The 17,881-nt window shown below is 37.0% G+C and overlaps 1 protein-coding gene across 1 annotated transcript in view; it reads right to left on the reverse strand.

Moving 5' to 3' along the window:
* ANKRD31 (ankyrin repeat domain 31) overlaps positions 1-17,881 on the reverse strand; it is a 61,490-nt gene that overhangs the window by 22,600 nt on the left and 21,009 nt on the right. Inside the window, exons 11-19 of the mRNA XM_069881149.1 lie at positions 16,481-16,623; positions 14,888-15,032; positions 13,029-13,090; positions 10,215-10,749; positions 9,403-9,645; positions 4,184-4,354; positions 3,210-3,352; positions 1,095-1,254; positions 573-682 (exon numbers count right to left, since the gene is read on the reverse strand). Coding sequence (XP_069737250.1) covers positions 573-682; positions 1,095-1,254; positions 3,210-3,352; positions 4,184-4,354; positions 9,403-9,645; positions 10,215-10,749; positions 13,029-13,090; positions 14,888-15,032; positions 16,481-16,623 — 1,712 coding nt within the window. The remainder of the gene's footprint in view (positions 1-572; positions 683-1,094; positions 1,255-3,209; positions 3,353-4,183; positions 4,355-9,402; positions 9,646-10,214; positions 10,750-13,028; positions 13,091-14,887; positions 15,033-16,480; positions 16,624-17,881) is intronic.

Consider the following 17,881-nt stretch of genomic DNA (forward strand, 5'->3'; position numbering starts at 1 on the left):
AGTGTCAAGAGTATGCTCTATAAGGCGCTGTCACAGCCTGGTTTTGCCTAGGCATTCAAACTAGTCCATGCTCAGAGTCCCCCCTCTGACCACACCGTAGGGTGTCACACAGACAGTGAATTTCTCCATGGTGGCATCACCTATACACTGTAGACACAGCCTACAGACACCGGCAAGAGCTCTCCTAACATAAATCCTGTGCAAAACTCTTCCAGGCCATTTTAAATTAAAAGTAAATAATTTCTGAATACTTTGATTATTATGAGGAAAAATCATTACTCTTTAAGAGGGCTGTTTTGGAAATGTAATGGAACACCTCAGGACTCCTGACCTTTTTTCTACTCATATATGCAATAAGAAACGTATAAAAGTATGGTAAATAAATTTAGGTGCACAAGAGTTATAAACAGAGAGAAGCAATAATATACATACTGTAAGTTTCTGCATGGTGCTGTCTTTACATACATTTTAAAGAGTTAATTATTTAAATGATATTTTAATGTTATTCAGTCAGTAAATGACACTACACAGTACTACACTGTGAAGCAGTTTAACAAAATTCTATCATCTACACTTACCACACTGTATTTCTCGTGTTGTTTCTCCAAGCCTACACTATCATTCTCATAGGAGTCACAACAAAGACTTTTTGATCTTCTTGACCTAGAAGGATATCTCCTCTCTCCACAATTAGAAAAACATAAAGAGAATTTAAAATTAATTTGCAGAAACATAATAGGTTAGATTCACTAATGTAGGTCACAAAGATGCAATGGCAGATCTTATCATATAATAATATTTTGTACATGCAAATGATATCAAATTGAGGTAGCATAAGGAAACAACTCTTTAAAGCTACCACTTTCAAAGACACATGGTTCCTGTGAAGGGATGTATGGATAACAACAAAAATCTGAAGAGCCAAATATTTTCTGAGAACAAACAAACAAAACCCAAAAAATTCACTAGTTAATAGAGTTAAAAATACAAGTTCCAGATGATATGCAGCTTTGCAAACCAGCAGCATTCTAATGCACAGTTTGTCCTTGTGACTACAGGGTAATCTTGTGATTTTCATCATGATACAAACATACCTCTAACTTCAATAGTCTCAACAGGACATACAGGGTTCACAGCACTGTAACACTTCAGCAGTTCTTTCATGTCATCGTCATAAGCTTTATCCAGAGCACTTTGCCCTGAACCGTCCTTCTCACAGGGATTCGCTCCATGCTGTAGCAGAATGCTGACTGCCTATTATGTGTTAGTATTGGTATTGTGATAATTCTTGTTGTGAACTTACAACACAACTCTATCTATCACAAATCACGAATAATAAAGGTACAACTAAGATAATCTAAAACCTGTTACACCTGCACTCCCAATTAAAAGAACATTTAATTAGCTATAATAAACACAGACTTGTATCTTACATTTCTATATTTTCCATTAAAATACACAAATAATTCAGAACTTGTTATTAAACCTACCATCTTTACGGCATTGTTACAGAGAACAATTACAAAACTTCATACATCTGAATTAAAAGGATCTGATCAATTGTATTAAGACCAAAGTGCAGCAAAGATGTAGACTTTTTTTCCTTAAGTACTTAAGAGTTGGTTTAGTTTTTGGTTACATGTACTGATAATTTTTTCCCAATTCCAAATACTTGCAAGTCTGCTTAATTGCAAAATGTGGAAATTAGGTTAGTGGTGGCAGTGGGATCATCTACACCCTGAAATCCAGAGCATACGAAAGTGCTGATGAGGTCAGATGCTTGGATGGTAAAGAGTTGCCATACTCTAAAGTTAAAGATTTCTCATAACATAAATCTTTAGACATAAAGATTTCTCATCTTTAGCATTTCTTCTTTCTTACACTCAGAGTAATTAAGGTATCAGAAAGTACCAGAAAGAGAATATTCTAGAGACGTTCAGAATCTTCTCCACCAGTTTTCCTCCACATTATTGAATAACAGCTGACATTTTCAAAAACCCTACTGACAGTTTGGCAGCAGGCCTGTGAAATCATGCCCTTATTTTATCTTTGCTCATAGAAAAGATAAATGTGATGAAATATCAGCTCTTCTGACAGGAAGAGAAGTGGTATGTTTGAGTCAACCCGGCATCATCTTTTTACACTCACCCTGGAACTAACATTTCATTTATTTGTGTGCAGTTCTGGGCCCCACAGTTTAAGAAGGATTAATAGGTCCTTGGATGCCTCCAGAGGAGGGCAAAAAAGCTGATGAAAGGGCTGGAAGACTTGTCCTGCGAGGAGTGGCCATGGACGCTGGCTTTGTCTGGTTTGGAGAAAAGAAAGCAGAGGGGCAAGCTCATTGCTCTCTACAGCTTCCCGAGGAAGGGAAGTGGACAGGGAGATGCTGTGATGCAGTGTCAGGATGTGTGGAAACAGTTCAAAGCTGTGCCAGGGGAGGTTTAGACTGGACATTAGGAAGCACTACTTTACTGAGAGGGTAGTTAAACCCTGGTACAGGCTTCCTAGAACAGTGGTTGATGGCCTGAGCCTGTCAGTGTTTATGAGACACTTAGACAATGCCCTTAACACATGCTTTAACTTCTGGTCAGCCCTGAATTGGTTAGGCAGTTGGACTCGATGGTCATTGTAGGGCCCTTCCAACTGCAACAGTCTAGTCTATTCTACACAACCATAGAATGGCTTTGGCTGGAAGGGGACAGTTAATAAAAAAAAATTACTTGATTTTTAAACAACAGGCCTAGGTTCTTTTATCTACAGAAAACAATTCTTTTGTGGTGAGACACTGGAACAGGCCGCCTAGACGAATTGCGGATGCCCCATCACTGGAAGCATTGAAAGCCAGGTTGGCTGGGTTTTGGGCAAGCTGATCTAGTGAAATATGTCCCTGCCCGGGGGGGGCTGACAAGGTGATCAAATTCAGAATGCTCGGTTTCAGTATTATTTTTTGAAAAGCCCAATACATGGGAGAGAACCAAGGTGAGCTTCTGAATTTTTCTTATTTGTCCACTGGACTGAAGAAGTCAACTATCACTGACGAAAAATATTTCTTTCTCAAGTTATGACGACTTTAAAGAATATCAAGTGTTTTCCTAAATGCAAATCTAACTCAAATTGTATTAGCTTTCCTTATCTAAACCAGGATTTTGCTTTGCTGACCCTCTACTGGAACTCAGGTTCAAGAAATCTAATGTAAAAGAAAAATGTACCTCCCAATAATTGCCAGAAACAGCATCATGTATTGGCAAAACACCATCTAGACCTCTGCAGTTAACATCAGCACCAGCTTTCAATAATTCTAGGATCACTTCAGTAAATCCCCCATTGGAGGCTTCATGAATTGGTGTCCAACCTAATAATAGCAAGATGACACATACAGCATGCATGTGATTTGGAATGATCCACTGAAATTGCTAATTAGCTGTTATACACTTTGTTGCATTTGCTGTAATATAAGCAATGGGCTACTCTCTTTAAAATATTTTCTACAATCAATCATCTTGAAATGCCAAGGTAAATTATTTCCTGGGTAATTCCATTTACATTAGAGAAAAATGTACCCAATATTAACCAGACAAATACCATTTACTTTTCTACTATGTTACTATAATAAAATAAACAAAGCAATAGAGTAGAAAGACTCTAAAAACTCGGAAGCTTAATATAAACAGTCTGATTTCTAAACCCAGTGGCACTTTATAATACCAAGTGTGCCAGGCAACCAGAATAGAATATCATCCATTCTGAAACTATAAAGACAGAAATGCTTTATACATTAATGTAGAAAAAAGAAAAAAACAATCTTGTCATCTGATTGTCATCCTCATTGCCTAAGGAAATAATATTTCTGTGAATGTGCTTCACACAGTGTATATATTTATGTGTCTAAGCATTAGTGCTCCAGACAAACTTTCAAGTCCACTTTCCATACATATTTCTTAAAAAGTGCTTTTCAGCAGAGGAGCAAGACCAGATTAACGCCTCTGCTGAGGAAAAATGTGCACTAGCTTCATGCTGAGACAAAAATCCACTTGTTGAATGACTTCCTTCCTGTTCACAGTTATACCACAAATCAAGAATTTATAATTATATTAAAATTACATAAATTATATAAAAACATATATGCAATAAATTATTTTAAATTGTACCACAAAACAAGTCCATAAGAGAGTAACTTTCAAACCTGCATAGTCCTGTTCATTGACACTAATTCCAGATGATATTAGGGTTTTCACTAAAGACAAATCTCCTCTTCTAGCAGCAACATGCAGCGGAGTTTCCCCGTTTCCATTTCTCTTCATTTTCTTCTTTCTCCAAGGTCCTGTATTACAGGTACCACATAAAATTACAGTTTCTTTTAAGGTAGACAGGGAACATTTTAAACATATATTTGGGTGTCCATTAGTTATGACAAAAAAAAGATTAATTATAAACAACTATCACTCATAACTCATTTTAATTAAGTGTGTGCAGTACTGTTGCCTCAATTCTTCAATAACATTAATTGAGTACATCAAGAGGGTAGAAGGTACTGCATAACAGCTCGGATAACAAACAGACACTATGCAAAAGAATTGACTAATTGACTAATTGACAAATCTAGATGACTTAGGGGTTCAACGTATAGTAGGGATCAATAAAACAGGTAACAAGGATGAAGTTTTGTAATGTACAGAGGTAGGAAGTATGCTATGTTTCTCTATGGACTGCTTTCAATTTACCAGGCATGCTTGCTAAATATGTAAGCGTACACATATAAAGGTATTTAAGAAACTGTATAAAAGTGCAGACTTCACCATCACCTCTTTCCCATTCCTAATTCTGTATAAGGAAAGATACAGGTTTCTACACAAGATATTTTTACAGCTGTGATGTGAAAAAAAACCGCAGACTGATTACAAATGTTTGATTAATATCTAATGATGCAGCTGTACTGCCATTTAATTAAGCCTGTGCAGGACTGGACCCATAATTATAAATAAACTTCATTTAATCCTTCTGTTACAGGTTGACAAAGCAAACTACATCCACTTTAAATTTTATGATGTCATCATCAGAAAGATCCTAATTCTGAAGCTTTAGGTAACAGACATCAATTTGTTAAAGAGATACAAAGAAAAAAAGACTAAAAGAGAACTGATTCTGTGTGTACAGTAAGGAAACCCCTCTCCCTCAAATGGCTACCAAAAAGACAGGACACTTAAATCTTCAAAAGCTCTACCATGAATGCTATTTTTTTTTAACTCCTGTTCCTGCTGTTATAATACTGTGCTATCAGATTTTTTTAGAAGTCCACTGGCTTCTTTCTCTGATTTCTCGAAAATCTGTAATTTCTCAAAAAAAACCCCGACTATGTAAAGTTTTAAATAAGCATTTTACAACTCTTATTCTCTGTAAAACTCTATTTCTGTAAAAAAAAATGATTGCTGCATCCCAAGCATTTCCTATTCTCATCAGAAAACCTGTCTTCTCAAATATTTTCAGTTATCAGTACCCATTACTATCAAACATTTTCCATGATTTGACACTTGCCTTTCTTTAGGCTCTTCCTGCCTTCTGGAAAATCTGCTTTTCCATTGTTTCCTTTAAAGTAAACTACAAGACTCTTTGCTAGAACATGAAAGACATACTCTAATCATATTAAAGACAGATATGTGGTGAGGACATATCCATACTAACTTTAAACTAGCTTGTTCAGGCACTGCTGCAGCCAGACTCTCACTACTGGCTATTCTAACCCGTCAGAAAACATTCAGGTGGCTCTCTTTGCATTGGAGGTGCTTGGCCCACATCGTACTGGCAACCAGAAGAGCTACAGATTCTTTTTAAAATGAAAACTAAGATTCTAGCGCATGCAAAGAGGTCAAGTTACTGAAATAATCCTCCAGACCTTCTTTTCTGTAAGACAATGTATCATCTTTTGTCTAGAAGCTTCTGGGTCTGAACTCTCAGAGCAATCATCTGTTTCCTGGTTCTTCCTCTTTTCCCCGCTTTGATGCATGGGAGAATGTCCTAGGGAATCTTTAGAGACATGGGCACAAAAAAAGGCGCGCAACAGCCCATTAAGCTAATGACCTTTAGCAATAACGGCTGCAAGTAAATAGAAATAATTGCAAAGTTTTCCACTTAAGCTGTCATGCACAACAGTTTTGTTCATGGTTGTTGGGAAACATTTGTAAAAGCATAATGGGACATTGGTGTGTGAATTACAAAATACTGGTTCTTTGTGGATCGCACTGTCAGGTGGGTCATGAGCAGGAATGATCAGGGATTTCACAAACTCCAGTCAGCACACTGACTGAAACAGAGCTGAAACAGAGAGATTAAGAGTAACCAGCAAACAGACTAGATTGGGCTGCCATACCTCAATAACTTCAAGGATATCCTCTTTCAGAAAGACATCTGAATACTTCAACATTGGTCTATAAGTAATTCTTGCCACAGACTGAACTATAAAAGAAGCAAGCTGATTATACCTTCCTTCTGTATAAGCAGAATATGAATACTGAGAGCCTAGGAAGTGACTGATTACAGACAAAAGTCAAGAAGGATTTCATCATTTAGGAAGAAAAGACTTTTATTCAGGAATACAGTAATGTAAGGAAGACCACTGGGATACAGGAACAATCAGATGAGACAGAGAAGTCAGTTAAAGAGGAAGAGGCATGAGTGCAAAAAATCTGAAAAACCCACAAGTCAGAAACCATTATACCATCTTCCACATTTTTCTGGGACAATCTGAATGCCATCGTCCTGATCTCCAAAGCTATTAATGCCTTCAACTGTCAGAATGGCTATACTTTCTTGCATCACCTCTCAAAAAGGAACATTACCCAGGGATGAAGGAAATAATTAAATTTTAGCTGAAGAACAATAAAATATTACCTGAAGAATCTCTGCTGGGGGGAAAGTAATCTGTGAAATGCTATTCCAGAGGAGACCTAAGTGTAAGACACATATTTGGAATAAAGGTTTTTTTTAAATCATAATTGCATTTATAGGAGGCAAAAATTTAAAGGAAGAAAAATCCAAAAATGTATTCATTAACGTGGACCTTATCATAAAGACTGAGCAGGAATATAGGAGCTACAGAAAGTTACATCCGTAGGGAAAAGAATAATACATATGTTCAGTGTTTATGCTTCCAATAATTAGCAGTGGATGCTGACATGTATCAGATACACCACAGATTTTTTTTCCAGAGTGAAGTAAGAAGGGATTCCTACAACAAGAGGACACAATCCGGAGAAAGCAAAGCTAAGTAATCACAGCAGCAAATATTAGAGAGCAGTAACAAGAGTACCTACTCCTTTCCTCCTCCTCTCAATTTCCACAAGAAAACATGAGTTTGTAATCCAGAAACTCAAGACAGCAGGAACTTAAGACAGGTTGAAAACTAGCAACCACCTGAGATGGGAAGAGGAAACCATTTTCTGTACATCTGAAGGCAGAAGAGGGCAAGAAAATTGTGACTATCAAAGAGAAAAGGATCAGCAGGAATTTCACAGTTTCCTGAGTGTATTTTGTCGTGTGTTATAGTACACTACAGAGATTGGCTGATGACCCTTTTATTCAACCTCTAAGACTAGTGATCACCCAGGCAAAGTCTTCAAAGAGAAGTAGGGTAGTAACCTAACAAGAAAAACAGGTAAATACATGAGTATGTTGATAGTCTGTGTGCAGAAGCATTTGTCCATATTGTGTGTGTGTACAAGTGGGCATGTAAATTTGTTATCTACCTTATTTTAAGAATACATGCTGTTATGTACACTTGTTCTAAAATTTTTTAAAGATGTAGGAGTATGAATAGCATTAATTTTCAATACAATCTACTTAATGCCAGCATTCATTTACATCCCACTCAATGACAATCAAAGTTTGACCAATAGATGCCAGGAACACATACCTGCAGTCCAAGGAAGAAAGGAAAATATTTTGCTGCGCACATTTGGAAAAATTAAATTAAATGTTATATTCACACACAAATACACATGCATTCACACACACATAATAGAACTTACACATATAAAATGTGTGTTTCCTATGTACATATATAAAATACACACGTTTACACTGATACAACAGCTATTTGAAAGGTAAAGTTTCACAAAGCTATGAAGAATTACATGCAAAAAACACTTTGAAGAAAAAATGCCCACAAAAAATATGAATAATAGCTAGGAAATATATTACAATACATCCCACACTGAAGGCAAAAAGCTGCACTGATTCAAAAACTAACCTGGTTTAAGAAGGGAATTACAGAGTAATATTAAATAAGAAATTTAAAAAGGGGAAGCAAATGATAGCAAAAATAAATGAGTTGTAGAAAACTACTGTGGAAAACAAAAGAATACAAGGAGATAGTCATGGACACATAAAGTCTCTAGAAGGCAGTTTTTTAAAACCTACCAACTCAGAAAAAATAATTCTCAAACTTTTAACTACCAGAGAGAAGTGACAGTATTGTCTAAGAAGAGACAAATACTCTATTCCGTATCAAGGCAAAGCTACTCAAGAAATTCACATCATCTGATGATATAGTTCTTTTCATTTCAACACAAGTTAAGGAGAATGCCAAATGAGCACGGTCCCCATCTGAACAACAGGTTTTCATTTTAGTAAGTCTTGAGTGGTATGGTTCTCTGGTTTCAGAAAGAAACAGAGTACACAAGATGACTGCCAGCTTGACCAAAAAAAACAGTAAGTGAAAAATACCCGGGGATTATGATGAGTAATCAGTTGGACCAGATCTCTCTTGTGATGGTAAGGCTACAAGATAAATACAAGGCTTAGGCATTGAATGAAACTGCTAAATAGAAAGCTGGATGTGAAGGCAGAAGAGAATATAACTATCAGAGGACGCAAGATCCTTATCATTAGAAAAGGACGTTTGTTCTTGCACTACAGCTAAAATCAAATGTACAGCAGAATCAAAGCCTATGTTGACTTAGGCCTGATGACAATATAGTCTATAAAATAAGAGTAGACATATGTGTGCCAAATACACGGAGGGTCAGGTTGTCTTCTTTGACCTGTAGTACATAAAACAGTTAACTGAAGATCAAGTTAGCATTATTTAAAACTATCCGTTATGTAACATAATTAACTAAGGATCAATTTAATGTTATTTTAAGCTCTTGGATATAATTCTGCACCCCTCAACTACGGTGCTGAAAGACTAATGAGTGTAATCTAAATAAAAATGAGTAATTATGTGCATTCTGTAAAATGGTGTACAGGAGTTCTGGAAATATTTCAAGTACTTGGAACACAGCAGAGTACTTGTTCAACACACTATGTATCCTTTTCCAAACTTTCCCTCATGTACTACGAAACAATTCTTCATATATGTCTGAAAAAAACCTCCACTGTTTTTATAAAGTATTATTAATATTTCACCTGATTTCTTGGACATTTGCCATTTTGATGCTTGACTGCATTGTGATTGATTAGATAAAAGGTTGCCTTTGCTGCTACTGCGATACGAGGCTGCTTTTTGGCTTGCCTTCAGAAGCAATCTTACTCTTTTAGTTTGGACTTCTGTTTCAGTAAACTGTGAAAGTGTGTTGGTCTCTGCATTTCCTTCTTCTCCATTAATTTCAGTGCCTTCTGTTCCACTTATTCCAGCAAACACTCCATCATCTGTTGGTTTAACAAAATAACTTAAGAGCATCTATAGCATAGCACTAGTAATTTCAGAAATAATAACTGATATTAAAATCAATGTCAAAATAACCACCTACTCTCAACTAAAAAAATGCCTCACTCACTCAATATTTGAAAATACTTTAACATAATAAATACTTTATCCACTATTCATCGTATACTAGTGTACCACAACTGAATCCAAAACAATTCAAAGATTCTTTCGTTTAAGTATGACCTTTATTGACTCTTTAGTATTAAAAAAAAAAAAAAAAGCAACTTAAGAATTTCATTCTAATTAGTGTAGTGACAACTCTGGTCACATTTTGGTAAAATGAGGACTTGGATATAAACCAACCCCTCAAAATACAAAGCAAAACTAACTAAATGGTTAAGCTGGAATGGTGGTCTGTAGCACCACACATTTCATGCATCTCCTATGTTTTTATGGCAAAATACATTCTCTGGAGATACACTGCTGTCTTGGTTTGGGGTTTTTTTTAATAAAATACAAGAAAGCTTAAAACAAACACATAAAATAATTATTTTCAAACAAAACGGGGCACCTGTTCTCTGCAAGGTTTCTTTGCGTATGTTTTCCACAATCTGAAATGAATGAGGAGATCTGCTGTCTGTATTAACACCAAAATGCAAATCTGCTTTTGCGTTGGTCTCCTGAAGATCCTTTCTCTTTCGTGTATTTTGAAGTCTGTCCTTTTCATGGAGTTGTAAAACCGTAAGTTTTATCTCTAAACTACTAGCATTTTCAGTTTCAATGTGACACTCCTCAACACCTTCTTCTGCATTAAGCAGGACCCTCCCTCCTTTCTCTGGCTGCAGAGCCTTTTGTTCAATGGTGCTTAGTACACCACTGGCAGAATTACAAGGACTTTCTCCGTTACTTGCTGCTGAAAGTTCACGTGCTAAGACTGTTTCTGCATTTGCTTGAAGCGTCTGTTCAGTGCAGCTTGTTCCATCTTCTGATATATTAGTATAAATGTTCTGCACATCATTTACAATGGTCTCTTGCAATACGTCTGTGCTGTCTGAATCCATAGGATTTGAACACGCTGGTTCTGAGTCATTTGTCTGTAAGGAAAACTGTTCAAAAAAGGCAAGGAGAGTTTTAAACTTAGGGACTCTCCATTAATTTTGCTACCATCAACATTAAATTGATTTGTCAAGTTTTGCAAAGAAATAATTTGTTCTGAAGGTCTTCTCATACCAGTATTTAGATACCTGTCACTCAAACTGTTACTCTGTTTGATCACTGTCTTAACTCTTGATTTTCTGCTGTAACTTTAAAACAGAGACATTGTGAAAGGAAGTCAAACCAATAAGTATTGACTGAGAACCAAGTTCTGTTAAATCAGTTATAACTGACAGCGATTTGCAGACACTTTCTCTCCAGAAACCACTGATGTTAGGCAATGCAAACTGGTGATCTCCCCTGTTACAACAGAAGTTGCTGAGCTTCCAGTAGTTCTGCCATTTTCTTCCATAAATGGATTTTCACTGCTGAATTGCTGTTCCTATTGCAATTCTGTCTGACTTAGATCAGTTTTCCTACAACACTAACAGGGATGCAACAATTATAATTAGAAGCAGCAACAGTGTGGCCCATTTCATTAGGTCCAGCATCAGTGAAACACCTTTTCTATAATTTACATGCTCCTTAATTTATAAGTGAATCTAAACATGAGGTCCATCTAACATCAGACATTATTTCTCGATAGTTCTATTCTTGGCTACAGCCTCCGCTGTAAGAATAGCTGATCTTGTCCTTTTCAGACCTCCTTTTTTCATGCAGTTTTCTGCCTTCAGAATCATGAAGAACTGTATTTTTTTGTATTTCACAATATTTGTTTCTATGTTTTGCTCATTCTTAGCAAAACTTCCTTTGGTGTTTTAGTATTATTATTTTGAACTGTGCCACCTGCATTTGATTCTACCTACAAAACAGGCCATAAGCTTCATTTTCTGATAAATTGCTTTTTTATTTACTAAAAGAGAACTGTGCTTTTTTAAAAAAATAACATATTCCCTCTGCCTCTGCAGCTTTTTAAGACAGCAGAACAAATAAATTAAGGAATTAAGAAATATATGTATGAAAGTATAAAAATTAATAGCTGAAATCCAATTATAAGTATCACTGAACTGCTTTTCACTTTTATTTATTTCTGAAAATTGAACTGGCTTTGAATTAATGCTCTAGATTAATGTTCTAAAGAACCAAAAAATTGCTTTTGTGGTCATAGGAGCTACGGTCTTACATTTCTGGTAATCCTGTCTGCAATGATAGTAGGGAATTATAAAGAAAGGGAAATAACACAGCAAAAACATGCAGAATAAACTCATGGAAATCTCACAACAAAATTGCTCCAAAGGTCAATGATTAACTACAATTATCCTGTTGATCACTTTTTTCTGGAGGTAGAACCAGAACACAAACACTGCAACAACTCACATAGCTGTATAAATAATCAGTTACACAGCCATAGTAATAAGTTTTCCCAACTCAATTTTACACCACCTTCTACTTGGAGAATATCCTTCATCAATCAACAAACGTTTTAAAATTTAATCAAAGACTGTACACCATGGAAGCTGTTGCAGCACAACATTTCTAAGGACACTGTAGATTGCACTACTGTGAATAAAAAGGACAGTTATAACCACATAAAACTTCTGGAAGCAAGAATAATGTGTTTGTGTACACTGCATTACACGTTTCATATATTACCAGCTATCGTCAAAATGAGAAAAAATGAGAGGGGGAGGAGTACAGCTCTTAATGCCATAATTAGTTGTGCTGTATGCAAACAAACTGTGACCAAAGTGACTGATCACGGTGTCCTGTTTTTGTGCAAGGCACTAGCTCCCACATCTTACTGAGGTCTACTGTCCAACCCTATACAACAGTCACTCCCTAACCTTTTCCTATCAGAACCTGACACAACCTACTACATGGAGACAAGAAGCAGCTATCCTGTTGCTACATTTCGCAGTTTCAGGCAGCTTTCTGCAACTACAAGGAGGCGCTGATATGCCATGTTTGTTTTAAGCTATCTCTGCAGCACTTGCAAAAACTCAGCAAGAACCACTATCTGTGAGAAGCAGCCTGTGTCTTGCATCTTCATGAGACTTCAGCTTACCCCAAGTAACAATAAGGATCAGCAAGGCTTGCCAAAGAATTGGTATAACGTTGGATATCACTCTGATTCAGTCCCTGCTGAGTATAAGCATTTATTACATTATATGAGGACTTTGAAATACATACATTTCAGAAATAGCTGTCTGCTTTAATTTACTGAAGACTGCTAGCAAGCCTGTAACAGTTCAGCACCAAATTAAAATCAGGGTTCTTTGTAAAGATATACCTTGTGCAGGTTTGTATCCTCTATGCTTTGAGTATTTAACATATTCTTTGAATCATTTCCATCTGAAATTAAAATGAAAGACAGAATTGAGAAGAGAACACAATTCTTTAAGTTGCATAGATAGTACCCTGTGTCCACAATCTTGTGTTTAACCAGAAGAAATAATCAAGCCATAAGGGTTTTATTAGAATCTAAAATATATAAATATATATTAAAATCTTGAAGTCTGATCTCTGTTGCAGATGGCACTTCGTATAAACTAGGCCAAATGAGAGTAAAGTGTGATGTTAGGCCTCTAAATTTTTTTGAAGATTAGTGACCTGAGCAGTTCCTTTTGAAATTTAGGGGAGCTACTGTATTTCCCTAATATCTAACAGGCTTTCCTGAACCCCTAAAAACTTTTCTGAAACCAGGGATAATGGGTAATAGCCTAGCTTACATCGTTTCATGGATAGCATACCTGGGGAGGCAAAAAGATGGAGTAGCTAAAGCCAAACCACCTGTGTAAAAACAAACATGAATATTCCCCAGCACCACTTCAGTGTCTTGATGGTGGTTCGCTTTAGCTTTCCAGCTACACTCTGTGCTGACAAAATGGCATAATAGAAGTGTAGCAGCTACCAAGATCTTACCCAAATATTGATAGACTTACTTAATCAATGAAGCTCTATGCATTTACTTCTCGCTTGTATGTTCTTAAATACAGACTACTCATACTGAAAAAATCTAGCTTTTGTCGGAGGCAAGCCTGATAATATCCCCCTCCTGTTTCAAGTCTAGTTTAAAGCTCTGTCAATAGGCCTCACTAGCTCATGAGCTAAGATCCTTTTTCCTCTTTAAAAAAGTTGGATCCTATGTGACATTAGCAGGCCTGGCACCCTGTAGGCCATCCCAATATCAGGAAGCCCAAAGCTGCAGTAGTGACACCAGCCATAGAGCCATGTATTAACAGACTGGGTGCCTCTGCATCTTCCAATGGCACTGCCCATAACTGGAAGGCCAGAGTTAAAAACTACCCTGTGTACCAGATTCCCTTACCAACTGTCTCAAGGCCCTGAAGTCTGTTTTGATTGCCCTTGGACTAGTGGCTTCAGCACCGCCCATGTGAAAGAGCAGTAATGAGTTATAGTCCACAGGCTGGGGACTCCTTCCAGACTTAAAACAGGTCAGTCCACACTGACCTACTGTTGACCTACAGTCCCAATTCTAACTGTAATCAAAGCTTATCTTGTGGCATTTCTTTGTACCTGCCCCTGACCAAGCAGCCTCTTCAGAATGTTCTTCTCAACTTAGTTCCTAAGATTGTAAACGATCCTATTCTCAACTTAGTTAAAACGTTCACCTACCAACTCCTTAAAATTCACTAGCTCTCACCTACAGAAATATTACTCTAGTCACATCCCTAACGCTATCAGTTAAAGATAGGCAGCTAAGGCTTGGCAACCCCTAAGACCTATAGCTAATCCTAGATCCTCTATCTTTTATCTTATAGATACTTCAAAATTCAGCCTCTATGCCAGTTTAGAACCAGATTTTATCCCTAGCTGTAAGCCATACCCTCACCCTCAGCAAGTCCAGCCATGTCCCTTTCTACATTCAGACAGGCAAAAAATATTGTGCTTCACATCTCCATTTCAAATCTAAAAGTAGCTTCAGCCCAAGAAAAAGCAGAACATCATTATCTTTTGTACTTTGCCATTGTACAGAAATGGTGCTGGGTAAGGAGTGCTTGCTGGTACTCAGGCATCAGACAGCAAAGCCCATGCAATTACTAGCAGTAATTAAGGAAATACAGTGCAACAGATGTTCTGGAAGTCTCCATTTAGTGGTGACAGTAGGTCAGAATAATTATCTCCTACCTGATACTGAATATCTTCTGGATTTTGCTACATAGCTTTTAAGTAGCTTCCTCATAAATGGGTCAGAAGTTTCTTCTAATGCACACCTTCCCATCCCATTTTTTAATAAGGGATCAGCTCCATACTGAAGTAATAATTCTGCCATCTAGAAAAACAATCTGATTATTTCCATTCTGTAGTTAACCCTGCTATCTTATTCCTGCACTAATGTAGCCTTATTTATACCTCTGCCCTCCCCTCTTCAGCACCTGTTATTATTTCAGACTGAGCTTGACTCACATCCTTCACCCATGCATTTAAAATCCCTCATAACTTCCAACCAGGCTGCTAGTGAAAAAACTGCCAGTGAAGTTTTCTCAATCATACATTCAATCCACAGCAAAAACCCTCTTCAGCTTCAGAAGTTGTCCCAAATCTATAGATTTTTCAGGGAGTAATATTGAGAACTCTTCCCCATTAATGAGATCTTTAGCTACACATCACCCTTATATGCTCTCCCTCTTAAATTTACTACGAGAAAGTATTCCATACACTTAAAATTTTTCTGCAATAAGAAATTGATTTTGCCATATTACAGGTGCAGAAAGGGATAAAGAAATCAACCTACCATAATAGCTTCAGGCAGAGAAGGTATCTTTGAAAGAAATAGCTCCAAATGCCATGTTACCAAATGTCATTTCACTGAATCACTATCACTAGTGTGTTGCTAGTCAGAAGCAACAAATATTAAGCCTGACAGACCACTGCAGTGATACAAATATACTGCTCCTAAGTAAACAGAGCGTCATTTACTGCCATTCCATGTGGCAGCTCACATTACTAACACAGCACTGTGTTAAATGATGTTGATGTGCCCCAAGTTACCTAGCTGAGATCAATGTTAGAATCACAGAATTTTCAAATTGTTTAGGTTGGAAAAGACCTTTAAGATGATGGAGTCCAACTGTTAAGGTAACACTGCCAAGCCCATCACTAAACCACACCCATTAGCACATCTACACACCTTTTAAGTACCTCCAGGGATAGCGACTCAATCACTTCCCTTCGCAGCCTGGTCCAATTCTTGATGAACCTTTTCATAAAGTAGTTTCACCTAATACCTAAACCTCCCCTGGTGCAACTTCAGGCCATTTCCTCTTGCCCTATTGCTTGTCACTTGGGAGAAGAGACTCACACCCACTGCTCTACAACCTCCTTTCAGGTAGCTGTACAGAGATGAGGTCTCCCCTCAGCCTTTTTCTCCAGACTAAACAATCTCAGTTCCCTCAGTCCACTTCAGTTCCCTTCACCACCTTCACTCCCCTTTTCTGCACACACACTGTCTTTCTTGTAGTGAGAACAGCAGAAACCTGTTTCTCAGTACTTAAGCCATTGTCCTAAACAGTTAAAAAAAAAATTGATTTCTGCTTTTGGATAAATCTTATAAAGCATGGTATGGTTTCAACAGATATGCGGCAGAAAAGACTTGCAAGCTCCTGAATTTACTCACAATCTGGAAAGACCAGCCACATGTAAAGAGACTATGTGACCTTTTGGACCCAATGAAAAATCATTTCTACACCTAAATCATAATTTGTTCAATTTGGAGTATACCTCATAATAGCCTTCTTTAACTGCATCTTGCAATGGTGTCATTTGTTCACATCCCCTAGCATCAACATCCGCTCCTGCTTTCAAAAGCTCCTTTGCTATCTCACAAAAGCCTCTCACACTTGCTTCATGTAGTGGAGTCCAGCCTACAAAAAAGAAACACCTCTAGTTAACATTTGGGTGAAATAATTTATAAAAATTTATGTCTACTTTAGTTTTTCTATTTGATAAACATTTCAGAGAGTATGCTGCAAAGGGAAACATTGATGCATTTTAGAATAAGCTGCATGAAGAAAAGTTTATGAAAAAGTCACAAGGGTCGAAAGATCTTTTGTCAAAATTTGTACTTACTGGGGAACCAAGTGCTGCTGTAACACTATTAATTTTAGATTTGATAGTTTGGTTATGAAAGAAAATAATAAAAACTATTCCATCCACATCTTAGTAACTTTTCCCTGAATAAAACATGTACACATATATGCTATTTTAAGAACAAGATAATTTTTCATGGTGCTCTTTGATTTACATAGCCATGCTGAAGAAGGAAAGTAAGAAACATGAGACAAAATAAAGATCTGGAGTTTTTATTGCCAAGCGAAAATGTTTTCTAAGGCTACACAAGAATGGTTTGAGTTTTGAAAGAAAGCAATAAAAAAATCCTTACTGAATTTCCATATCCATTCCCAGCTATATATTATAAAACAAGACATGGGCTTCATGACCTACTGACTAATTCTACTCCATGAAGGTGTTGAGGAAAAGTAAGAGATGCAACCTATGTCTTTGAACTGGGGTTAGCATATCCTTGCATCAGCTCCTTAAACATTCATTCACTATATGAAATTTTTTGTAGGATGAGAAAAGTAAGGGGGAAAGGCAGATGATACTCTGCTTACTATATTAGAGCTCTCAAACCAGCACAACCTCTAAAGACCATTTTAATGGCCAGCCTTACTCTTCAACCATCTCCCATTATCACAAGGTTGTCTGTACCTAATTCAAATACCATACTTGGTATGTGAATTAGTATGTGAATTAGGCTTATTAAGACTGTTATGCTCTCATTAAACAAAATTATCTTAATTTAATTGGAAAGAGAAACTCCTGAGGCTCTCTTACATACCACCCAACCCAGAATACTGTATATATTTGTACCTCAGTAAGGTACTGAAGCAGAGTACTGTAGGATAGGAATAAGGAAAAACACTAGGCTAAGATATGGATAACCACTGGTGGAGGGGTTCAAAGGAAGAGAAAAGGCACAGAAGCAGAATATAATCACCAGGATATGACTTCCAGAAAGAGTGAGATTAAAGTGCATTTGAACATGACATCAGTCTGGCAAATCTACTTCTTTCTGATTAAATCTCCCTCACTAAAAAAGAAAGAAGGAGGGCCAGGTCA

The sequence above is a fragment of the Phaenicophaeus curvirostris genome, chromosome Z (assembly GCF_032191515.1).
Source record: "Phaenicophaeus curvirostris isolate KB17595 chromosome Z, BPBGC_Pcur_1.0, whole genome shotgun sequence".
Lineage (NCBI taxonomy): Eukaryota > Metazoa > Chordata > Aves > Cuculiformes > Cuculidae > Phaenicophaeus > Phaenicophaeus curvirostris.